Source organism: Periplaneta americana, chromosome 10 (assembly GCF_040183065.1).
Source record: "Periplaneta americana isolate PAMFEO1 chromosome 10, P.americana_PAMFEO1_priV1, whole genome shotgun sequence".
Taxonomy (NCBI): Eukaryota; Metazoa; Arthropoda; class Insecta; order Blattodea; family Blattidae; genus Periplaneta; species Periplaneta americana.
In genome coordinates, this window is record NC_091126.1 from 144,702,669 (window position 1) to 144,715,502 (window position 12,834).

The window sequence follows — 12,834 nt, forward strand, 5'->3', positions numbered from 1 at the left end:
AAACCACAATTTAAGTCACACTGAGTTAGTGTGCACTCGAAGTTGGTTGCTTGACAGTTGTCAGCCCACTTTGAGGTCTGTGGATATAGAAGGAAAAATTGGATCGGTGTCGGTTAGAGTTACCGGGTAGCTCAGTGGTAGAGCGTTGGTACGTTAAACCAAAGGTCCCGGGTTCGATACCCGGCTCCGGAACAATTTTTCCCTCGAAATTATTCAAATCAACTTTACAGGGAGTTATACATGAAATCTTGATTTGCATAACATTTTTGACTTAATGTGTTTTGCTTGTAAGCCGACAATATTCTCGTATTATTGTCAACGTTACTGCATTCCCATAATTTTATTGTTCTTGAATACCTATGTAACAAATTTTTGTTTTAGATACTGGTATATAAGAATATGTGGGAGAGATATTGCTACTTGTTTTTAGAGCTTCAGTCATTGGCAACTGTGATGATTCTAAAATGGTGTTAGTTTCAGAAATAACTAAAAAGTTATGGTTAATTATATTATTATGCACGGGCAAATCCTATGAGAATGATGGCATTGTATGAAGCTTGACAGGTCCTACTGAATGAGTGTTGTGAGTTGACTGTACATACCTTATTTAAGGTAAAGAAATAAACAGACGGAATGCTACCCCATCCACCACATGGCGGGCTAGATTGGGACTAATCCCTTGGACTCTAGTAATAATAGACCTATTATAATAATAGGACATGATGATGACAATAATAATAATAGCAAAAACAGCAGCTACAGAAACAATGGCATTAAATGCAGTGATCGTACTCTAGAGCTGACTGCTGTCCCCAGATTTCAGGAAAAAAATCTGGTAACCTTATATTAGAGACAGTTTAAAACCAGAAAACTTTAAATTTAAATGTTTAGGGTTATCACTCTTTACTCCGAAGGACTTCAAATATAACAAATATCATTCATGCTAATGCGTTTTCGTAGTTTCTAATATTTTATAAAAAAAATGAAACAATAAAAGGTATTGATTTCCAATGCAAGTCTTTAACTCACATCTGTGAAGCAAAGAGACGGTTTTCTTACCTCTACTCTGAATAATAACAAATGAAACTATATGTACAATTAAAGCAACTCAATTGCAAAAGCACTACTATGACACTTGGGCAGTTAAAGCGCTGAAAACTGCTTTACACAGTGTTTAATTTAATTGTTATTTGAGATAATGTAATGTTAAAGTACAGGGGAAAAAAAAAAAAAAGAATATAAATACCACTTCAGTGTCCCCTTCCGGCTGCTCAATACAGCTCTCCAGAAGAGCAACTGCATTAACACTGTTCTTCCTGAAGTCATAGAAGTTTTCCAAATTGTACATGCATCGATAACAGAGAGATTTTGGCAGCTTGTCAGCCTCAGAAACCTGAAATACAAACATAAGATAGTTTATTATTTCAAAATAATCCTCAAATGTCTGCTAAATCTACAAAAGTTCAGCAAGCCTCACGAGAGAGAATAATAATATTACAACAGCTTTTTCTCTTTCATAACATTTTATAAATAAATTTAATGAATATAGCCTATACAGTAAAAAACTGGAATTGTTACTTTCAATGCACCTAAAACTTATAACTACTTAATTGTTAAATTTATACCTGTATTACTTCTAAAATCGATTTTAGAACTTGATACATTTGTGTGGGAGACAAGAAGGTGAGGAAATGGATATAGCATATATTTACTGAAGCTAGGAAGGCATTCACAACTAGTTATGTGGTAATTAGTGGAGAATACATTTTTGAAGAGCTCAGTAAATGTAATTTTGTCTGAAAAATTTTAATTTTGATATATATATATATATATATATATACACAGGGTGGCACACGATATGTCATACCATTTATTTTACACGTAACACCTATTCGTTTGTATTGAAGCTTTACAAAATTATACAGAATTAATAATTAGGATTTGGAATTTTATCTCTAATGCAGAACATGTTCCATATGACCGCCGTTTTGCCTCACAACTTCTTGCAAACGAACCCTTACATTCATCACCACTTTTTGACACAAGTGTTCAGAGAGCGCACGGCACAACTCCACTAGAAGGACTCTGAGCTGCACCACATTTTCTGGCCTCCTTTGGTACACTTTCCCTTTTAGGAATCCCCATAAAAAGAAATCACACGGATTAATGTCCGGCCTATGAGGCGGCCACATTTTGCCGCACCCATGTCGATGTGACATCACACGAAGATCAAACATCTCGTGCAGGTAATCCAGAACAGTGTTTGCAGTGTGTGGACGGGCTCCATCCTGCATGAACCACTGAGTTTCCATAGTGAGACCTTTTGCCATGAGATGGGGGATAAAACTGCTCTCCAACATGGTTTTGTATTGAACTTGGTTGACAGTTTCATCGAAGAAAATTGGACCGATGATTCCGTGAATCGAAATTGTGGCCTATACAGAAACTTTTGCCCCAAACATTTCTTTTTCATGCAGCATGCGAGGAGGTTCCCTAGCCCATAATCGAACGTTTTGTTTACTCACAACACAGAATAACTTTCACCTCGTGTTCAACAGCCAATCGCCCGTTGTCCGCCATTTCACAAATTTATGTTTGTGCTCGTAGCTATGGTTACATCCAAACTGTGATGCTACCTATCGGATTTTCCATGAATTTTGGCATCCACTAGCGCAGTTAGAAACATCGAAACAACAGTATTAAAATTTTTATGTGATAATTAAATAATATGACATTTCGTGTGCCACCCTGTATATATATATATATATATATATATAAGGAGAAAAAATATTTCTTTGACTTCATAAACTTGTAATCGGTCATGGTTAAAGGACACTAAATCAATTTTTGACAAAATGGACATTTTGATGGATTTCTTAAGTTTTTTTTTGGATTTAATAGAGGATGAAATAAACTAATTATACTTTCTTGCTTTTACAGATATATATATATATATATATATATATATATATATATATTAGGAGAAAAAATATTTCTTTGACATCATAAACATGTAATCGGTCATGGTTAAAGGGCACTAAATCAATTTTTGACAAAATGGACATTTTGTTGAATTTCTTAAGTTTTTTTTCTGGATTTAATAGAGGATGAAATAAACTAATTATACTTTCTAGCTTAGTATTATCATGGTTAAACACAACAGAACATACTTCAGAATTAAGCTAGTAGAACAGATTTCTTCAATTATCACAACACTGAAAGAAATAATTTAGTGCCTTTCAACAATGACTGATTCAATTATCAGAATTAGGCTTTTGGGTATTCCACTGTGTCCTGAAATATCCAAATCCTAATTCTGATTACAGTCTTTATGACAGCTTAAAAATGCATACAGACTGGAATATGTTTACAACACATTTCAAGGAAATATGTCAGGCTGCCTGTGAAATCCCCACCTTAAACCAGCAAAGATCAATTTTCCATTGCTTTTTTCTTTACTGTATTGGAAAGAGGAGAAAATGCTGAACATTTTAAAGAAAAAAATCATGTTTCTAGGACAAAAATTACATTCTTTATTGAATTATGAAAACTTTACTTTTAAAATAGGCATTTTTAGTAAATTGCATTCAAAGTTGAACTTATAAAATTGGACGCTAATGTAACATGTTACGACATCGTTGGCAGCCTTGGAGCTGTAATTAATATATAGTTCATGAAGTAATCTAACAGATGGCATCAAAATCTCAAAATCGATTTTGTCCTGATTCGCTTTATTTTGCTCTACTGAAAAATTATGTCTGCCTGCTTAAGGTGGGGATTTCAAGGCAGCCTCCCATATACTGTGCACCACATCTTGATATACTCAACATGCCTTTCTCTGCCCGATTCAAATATATGCTTCTGTGCAAAGGGCGCAGAAAATTTGAAATTTTCATAAATACAGAATATCATTAATAACATAACACATGAAGAGTTTCTTTACTTTAAGAATAGAGACAGTTTAAACTTCTCTCACATGAGCTGAGCATTCGTCAAATGATTTCACCCGTATGAACTGTTGTGTGTTACAAGCAATGTCTTTCTCCTCACAAAACTCTCTATGAAAATCTGCATGATCTGCTTCCATGAATCGTTCATATCATTACTTTGGAATGGCCTGATAAATTTTCCCATGCCCCCACTGTGTATTCTTCATTCGTGCACTGTCAAAAATTCTTTCCACAAGCTGGGTGTTCATTCAGATAGACTTTTCTGAGTTGCTCACTCCTAATTTACAGACACTAAATGAATAAAAATGATGTATCTTCGGATCTTCAAGAAAATAACTTATATTTTTGCAGTTGATATACAGTGAAACCTCGATCTATGATTCCCAGATGTAGACTATTATTTTCCTGAATTTATCGTCCAATTTGTATGATTCCTGAATGCATGCTATTTGAACTATGGAAATAAAAATCTGTATCAATAATTTTTTGGTTTAATTCCAGATTGATCCATTTTGATAAAGAGCTACACCACACACACATTGGTATTAGGTACAGCAATTTATTTTCATGGAACCTGGTGTAGCATTTTGCTATTTTAATTCAGTATGGTCAGTTGTGTCTTACTTTCAAGACAATGGAAATATTTGCAAGCATAGTGAGAGCCTGGTCCAGCTAGAAAAACCTACTCTAAAAATTAAATTATGATTTATTTAACGACGTTTGCAACTGCCGAGGTTGTATCAGTGTCGCCGGTGTCCCAGAATTTTGTCCCGCAGGAGTTCTTTTACATGCCAGTAAATCTACTGACATGAACCTGTCCCCTTTAAGCACACTTAAATGCCATCGACCTGAGCTGGGCTCGAACCTGCAACCTCGAGCACAGAAGGCCAGTGCTATACCAATTGCACTACCCAGGCTGAACCTGTTCTATATTCATGTCAATTTCATTTCGCACTTTCGTATAAATTATTACCAAGGTAATTAAAGCACGCAGTTCACCTGTGCATTTGAACCTCTACAATGCTTTGTTTTGCTGTTAGCATTGTTGTTACCCCGTAATTCAATTTTGCCCCACATGGCATTTCCTGTGAAACAAGTTTTGCTTTAGAATGAATGCAGCATTTTGAGTCCTGAGATAAATCATGTATTCTCATAACTTCACTGAAAGTGATGAAGTGAATACCATTAGCATTGAATGTTTATTATACAGAAAAGAAAAGATACTCCTAAACAATTGAAGATTAGTTACTTAAACTATGATTGCTTTTATTAGTTTTATTTAGACTCCCTCTTCAATCGTTATCCCTTATCCGCATATTTTGACAAAAATGATGAATCAAGATTTCAAGGTAAATTTGCTAATTCTAAATGACGCAGTAGAGCAAGTGGACAGCTTCAAATACTTGAGGTGTACTATAAGCGGTAACATGAGCTGCTCCCAAGAAGAAGTCAAAAAGAGAATAGTAATGGCCAAGGAAGCTTTTAATAGGAAAAGAAGCACCTTCTGCGGACCTCTGGAGAAAGAACTAAATAAGAGACTAGTGAAGTGCTTTGTGTGGAGTGTGGAATTGTATGGGGCAGAAACATGGACATTATGCCGAAGTGAAGAGAAGCAAATAGAGGCATTTGAAATGTGGATATGGAGAAGAATGGAACGTGTGAAGTGGCCAGACTGAACAAGAAATGAAGCTGTATTGGAAAGAGTGGGTGAAGGAAGAATGATGCTGAAACTGATTAGGAAGAGGAAAAGGACTTGGGTGGGTCAATAGTTGAGAAGAAACTGTCTTCTGAAGGATGCACAGGAAGGAATGGTAAACAGAAGAAAAGTTCGGGGTAGGAGCGAGGTCCCCGGTATGTATCAGGCCTGAAGGCTTGATTGGTGACGTCACAACACATGGCCAACCATGATAGCTGTCACCTCGCAATTAAAGGATAAGTAAATTCACTCAAATACATGCACATTGATTATTTATTACATTAAAACTTATGACTTATGCCAAAATAGTACATCAAATGTGAGGCTATTTGCAGATGACTGCATTATCTATAGAAAGATTAGAAATAATTCAGATGTGGATGCTATTCAAACAGACTTGAATAAAATTTATAACTGGGCGTTAATGCATAGGATGAAAATAAATGGTTCTAAAAGTAAATCTATAACATTTTGTAAAACCCGAGAGGAAACTAGTCATAATTACGAATTCAGTGGTGTTGTAATTCCGCAAGAACAATGTTGTAAATACTTAGGAGTGTATTAAACTCCAAACTTTCTTGGGGAGCGCATGTTGATAATGTTACGGGTAAAGCATGGAGGGCAGTTCACTTTATTTTATGAGAATCTTGAAAAAGGCTAGCCCCAAATCGAGGGAAATAGCATATTTAACGTTAGTGCGACCGTTAATGGAATACGGAACTACATGTTGGGATCCCTATAGAATATATCAGATAAATTCCTTAGAAAGAATCCAGTATAGGGCAGCTAAATTTGTTAAAGGTAAGAGAGAAGATGGAAATGGTACGATAAAAGAACTTAAATGGGAAACTTTGGAAAACAGAAACTAGAATAACATCCTTGTATAGAGCACATCTAGGTCAGAAAGCATGGGTAGACATAACGGCTTGGTTAGAGAAGCCAACATACTATGGTAGGAACGATCATGATTTTAAAATCAAATGTAGGAAACAGAAAACAGATGTAGATAAATTCTCATTTTTAGATAGAACTATAAATGATTGGAATGACCTACCTGCAGCAGTCTTTGAGGACTGTCCTTCCTTAAGGTATACCTATGTACACCTTTACATACAAAAAATTTTGTTTTGCATAATTTTGCTCTGTAAAATTTTTTTACAATTGAGAATGGTACCAGAAAGAGGATGAAGTGAACAGATCCCTTAAAATTATGTCTAAATTGTTTATAAAAATTATTTTGTTCATAATTTTGACATACAACTTGAAATATGATAGCTCATGTAGTTTTTAAGATAGAGCCACAGTTTCTTCACTGTTTTATAGCTAAAACTATTCTTTAGTGCCTGACATATAGCTATTTTTTTATTTTCATTTACATGAATTAAATATTACCATATATGTAACTTATACTAATATTTTAGGTTGCATAAATCATGTAAAAAATCCATAGATAATTATTAACTATATTAATGTTATTTTACTCATTGTCAGGCACTAGAGGACATTTCAAGCTTCAAAATGACACCAATATCTTCTTGGTATCACCATAGTTGGCTGAGATATCATGTTAAAATAATTAAATATTCTAAAATTACTATTTGCAGGAAATGAGCCACAAACTTTCAGAGCCTAGAAGACTCCATCATCGGCAGGTTATGAGTTTGTGACATGTTAAGGGCTGAATTGCTGACCACTGCTCTACACTATAGTCTATATTATCTAATCCATTTCCAATCAGTTATGATTCACACAATATACAGTGTGTTTCAAAGTGATAGTCAATAATTTACAGATCAAAAGTACAAACTAACACAAAAAAAGCTCCAATACACATTGGTCTGCAAATTAACAGTAGTTGTCGAGATAATGCACACTTTCCGCTGAGATTCCGTGCTGACTAAGAACAGATGTGCTGAAATTCCTAACTGAATTCTACCTAGAGGTGGTGTTCAAAATGCTGTCCATGCATCTGAATGCAACGCTGTGTTCTTCTCTGTAGTGAGCCGTGAATCCTCTCGGGAAGTCCTAGATCATTCCTTATTTGCTGAAAGACACATGAAATCCGAAACTGCAATTCTCGACGTGTGCTGGCCTCAGAAGTGTAAACCAGTTTACATGACCCCAAATACAACCAGTTTACATGACCCCAAATACAGAAATCTAATCGGATTTAAATCCAGTGACCTACGACCTCATGATACAAGCCCTCCTCTGTGTAAGGGAATATCACATGAACAGTTAATTTGCAGATTGATGTTTATTGCTTCTTTCAGTTTGTACTTTTAATCTATAAATTATTGACCATAACTTTTGAAACATCCTGTATTAATTAATTAATTAATAAAAAAGCCAATTGTATCTGCCAAAAATATCCTACTGGAAAAGAAAATTTAAAATGAATGCACCTGAAACAGCATGGTGATATCTGTCAATAACAATCAAATGGTAAAAAATTATTTGTTTTGCTTCACTCGACCAGGTAATTGGCTATCTGAATATCTTCACCAACCAGAAGCAATGAGTCCAAGGGGGGTGGTTAAGTATGACATGAAAACTTGCAGTAAAAATGCCGTCCACACCTGTGGAGTAACAGTCAGCGCATCTGGCTGCGAAACCAGGTGGCCCGGGTTCGAATCCCGGTCGGGGCAAGTTACCTGGTTGAGGTTTTTTCCAGGGTTTTCCCTCAACCCAATACGAGCAAATGCTGGGTAACTTTCGGTGCTGGACCCCGGACTCATTTCACCAGCATTATCACCTTCATGTCATTCAGACGCTAAATAACCTAGATGTTGATACAGCGTCGTAAAAAATAACCCAATAAAAATGCCAAGTTTTCTTTGTGGTTCTGTAAACTTAAAAATTCTGCTTTTTCAATTTCACAATTTCCCAAAGTGACATTTCAACATTTATCTCTAAATATGCATATTATGAGCATATGGAGTCCATATACCAGGCGTGCTTCCAAACAGTAGCAGCAGCATTTCCCCTAAGGTTAGAGCCAAGTTTAGGTGTGTGTGTGTGTGTGTGTATATTAATCGACTTTCTTAGTTGGTTATTTAACGGCGCTGTATCAACCATTAGGTTATTTAGCGTCGATGAGATTGGTGACAGCGAGATGATATTTGAAGAGATGAGGCCGAGGATTCGCCATAGATTACCTTGCATTCACATTACGATTGGGAAAAACCTCGGAAAAAACCCAACCAGGTAATCAGCCCAACCGGGGATCGAACCTGCGCTCGAATGCAACTTCAGACCGGCAGATAAGCACCTTAACCAACTGAGCCACGCCTGTGGTTGTCTTAATCGAAAAAAATGTCATATAAACATGCCTCCTATTCTCAGTATTTTCTAGCCCCTAATTTTCGATTAATTCATACACACACGTTAACTGGGCTCTAACCTTGGAGGAAATGCAATTTCCCTTGTTTGGAAGCGTGCTCCATATACCAACCATTCCAAGTTCCGCACGGAGTAATCAGTCACTTTGTATGTGTTTATTGGATGGGTACACTCTAGTAGACTGTCTTCTTATTAAAAATTAATATTCCATGAAGACTGTTGATTTAATACCATAAAGCTTATCTCAGAGGAAATGTCTTTTCCAAATGAAATTTTGGCAAATTTTAATCACAAAATGAACAGTTCCGTATGGAACACAGAATGTATCCCGTAACATAGACTACATTTAGGCCTATGTACAGATTAATGGATAACTTTCAGAACACGAATTCCTTCCTTTCCCTCTTACTTCAAAATTCCAACCTTGTGCAAACAAAAATAAATTATTGGCACTGAAAAGTGCCTTTTCGTAAGCATGATGATCCGCATTTGACAAATCTGATCGTTTTAGTATTTTAAGATATAATTGTCAGTGAGGAATCCATATACTGAAATTTTCCCAATAAAATTCCCTGAATTTGTGTTAGCAGTACATTGTCTGCTTTTTTAAACCAAATTCCTGCATTTTCCACAGTCATAAATTTAAGATTTAAAAGGAGCACTTGATAGGTAGCAAAAAATAATGAAATTTTTGTCCTCAGGCTCAATTATTCTGTAATGGCTGATACATAACTGAGAAATCTAGTGACATGAGTAAATGATATGCTTTCGCATTTTTTTAATCTGTAATAACAATATGTAAATGTCCTTCCAGGAACAAATGGAATGGCTGTCATATTACTACACTGAGAGATATATAAGGTTGTGACTGATACTGTGTAAGCTAACTCTTGTGTGTGGAGAAGGCTCGACGTTATCTCTTCCAACAGCAATTCACGACCCAAGGGTGATGTACGAGGTCACGAAATTTTATTGGACAAGATCACGCCGAGCCTCCACACGTGAGTTCGCCCACGCAATGTCAAATACAACCTTACATCTCATTCATTAAACTACTACTACTACTACAAAATAATAATAATAATAATAAGAAGAATAATAATAATACCTGGAAAGGAAGGCAAGTCTGAATTTTTTCAACCAACTTCCTTTCCTTCCCTTCCTGTCCGAATATTTCCATTTTGATAGCATCGTAACACGCACAGAGCCTGCAAAGCTCCATGTAATTATCTGGTCCACATGACATCACGATGTTTTTAAAGTAATCTTCAAAATCGAGAAACTTGTTATGAAATTATTGAACTAATAGGTCATTTCCATTGTCACAAGTAATTAAAATATCGAAATTTCATTGTCTTTAAACATTCATTACATACACACGTTCATAATACTACATTCTTTTTCATAAACAGAGAAAGCTCATAAATGTTTGAGTCGGGCATGTTCCCTATTCTCTGGCACAGTCCATTAGTGACTTTCCCTTTTTAAGCACATGGTCTTTTTGAACATTATAAATCACAAAGATTGTTTACAAGCACGTGACGTAAATACAAAACTCGAGTAAAAAATTAAACATCCTCCCACAGTTACCAAGGTCCGCCATCTTGTACACACGCTGTATTTTTATAAGCGAACAAAAGGGAGTAAAGAAACAACAAATGACTGCTTGTTGCAATCGCCACCTCTATGTGTGATATCTTGACAAAAAGCTGATATAGAAATGGAATGTATGCAAATAATGGATGAATAAAAAAAAAAGAACTTATTTAGTGGAATGTTAACTTCTCTTCGGCTTCCATGAGCTTTCGAGAATCTCGATAACCGTCTTTCGACATCACTCGAAGCTAAATTTCGATGAAGAAGAATCGACTATGAAAGAGCGTCGACGTCACAGTTCTCAATAAAATTTGTCGATGCAATTTCAACTAGAAGGAAATGTTTTTTTCTTTTGGAGTATTTTAATGAGATACCATTGTATAAAGTGTAGTGTTAACTTTAAACCAACTTTAAGGCAATGGCAGGGTACAGAAGGGTGAATTATTACGAACTTTGTCGTCTTTGTACATCGAGTGAAGGTACCAAAATGCACATATTCCGCGAGGAGGGACGTCGAAGGCAACTCCCAACAAAAATTCAGATCTGTCTGCCACTTCAGGTATAGTGTAATATAGTTTTGGGGGATTTGCAATCCTCTGGACAATATTATCTGATGGTCGTTCCTCAAATTTTCTCTGTTAAAAAATTGTAGACATGCCTCAATTTTCTTTTCCAAGTGGTAACTCTTCTATTCTTCCATCAATGTCACTACGCAACTACGAAAGGTATTGTTACTTAACCTACATCTTTTTTTCTAAGATGTTATTTCAATATATTTAATTGTTCTGACAATGTACGTTGGATTACAGTCAATATGACATCTAATTTGAAATTCATTATTCAGTTGTCTTGTTTATGGACGTCTATATGTAGTCACGAAAAGGAATTTGTTGTAATGTGCAACGGCATATATGAGCGTTTCATAATCGAGCTCAGATTTTGTGTGTGTATGTGTTGCTTTCAGCATTAAATTTTTCGTTTTCTTGAAAAATGTGATCGGATTTGTAGTTCGGAAAATTTAAGAGTGACAGTACAAGAGACAGTTCGGCAATTAATAATTTCATACTGCTGTAAGTATTCCTGTTTACCGTAATTATATACTATAACGGCACCGTGGATTTGACTTATTTCGCACATATTAGTGGTAGCATCTGATTATGGGAATCGTGTTAATTGTGGTTTACCCTCCGCCGGCGTGTATTCCCGTAAATATTGCCAGTTGAAAGTTAGGTTAGGTTAGTTGAGGGGATAGGTGCTAAGTGATATGAGGCCCAGGAATGTGAAATGTTTAGAGCGGATTATATGAGATGATAGCTATTTCACAGGAAACCGAGCACTTTGACAATGTTAAATTGGGTTAAATGAAGGGATAGGTAAATGATATAGCCTGAAGCTGAGGTATGTGACAAGGTTAGAGTGGGTTAGTTTAGGAGATGACTAATTGACATGAGACCGAGGAATGTGATAAGGTTAGGGTGGGTTAGATAAGGGGGAAACTAGCCTAAGTGACAGGAGATCGAGAACTGTGACTAGGCTAGTCGCAGATGTCGCTAAGTTTCTCCCCACATTTGGTCACAGTTGATGCTGCTAAAGTAAACAAATAGGCCTCCCCTATTTGCATGTGATCGATGTGGAGGAAAAGTAACATTATGCATGTAAGTTAATTATTATGGTACTGATATATCATTGAAGGACGTAGTATGCATGTATTGCAGTTAATTTTCGTGCTTTATCTTAGTCTGTAAGTGTTAATATATTTCATAATGTTTATCTGTAACCTTACGAGAAACTTAATTCTGAAGCAAAGAAAATTCATTGCTTTTGGTTAATAAGAGGTTCTGTCGGTCGCGGTTCCAAACAGGGGCAGCGGCATTTTCCCTAAGGTTAGAGCCCAGTTTAGGTGTGTGTGTATTAATCGGAAAAAATGTCATAAACGTGCGTCCTATTCTCAATATTTTCTAGCCCCTAATTTTCGATTAATATACACACACCTGAACTGGGCTCTAACCTCAGGGAAAATGCCGCTGCCCCTGTTTGGAAGCGCGCCTGTTCTGTCATCTGCTTCCATTGTTCAGTCTATGGAGACGGAATGTGGCAATAACTTTAAAGTTCCATTTGTATTGCAGAAAGCTAACAAAGCCACAATGATCACCCATCATATTTATGTAAAGAAATTCCACCACGTTGCCAAAATTATATACAACTAAGAATCAGAAATGACAGAACTTCTTGCATCCATGTAAAAGACAG

At 36.0% G+C, this 12,834-nt stretch overlaps 2 protein-coding genes across 3 annotated transcripts in view; one reads left to right on the forward strand and one right to left on the reverse strand.

The window, feature by feature from the left end:
* Positions 1–10,799, reverse strand: part of LOC138708061 (zinc finger protein Xfin-like) — a 41,837-nt gene extending 31,038 nt beyond the window's left edge. The window contains exons 1-2 of the mRNA XM_069838190.1: positions 10,097–10,799; positions 1,247–1,393 (exon numbers count right to left, since the gene is read on the reverse strand). Of these exons, the coding sequence (XP_069694291.1) occupies positions 1,247–1,393; positions 10,097–10,234 (285 nt within the window). The 5' untranslated portion in view covers positions 10,235–10,799. The remainder of the gene's footprint in view (positions 1–1,246; positions 1,394–10,096) is intronic.
* The window catches only part of LOC138708062 (zinc finger protein 16-like), an 83,917-nt gene continuing 81,874 nt past the window's right edge, over positions 10,792–12,834 (forward strand). For both annotated transcript variants that reach the window (XM_069838192.1, XM_069838193.1), the window contains exon 1: positions 10,792–11,143. In XM_069838192.1, coding sequence (XP_069694293.1) covers positions 11,003–11,143 — 141 coding nt within the window. In that variant the 5' untranslated portion in view covers positions 10,792–11,002. The remainder of the gene's footprint in view (positions 11,144–12,834) is intronic.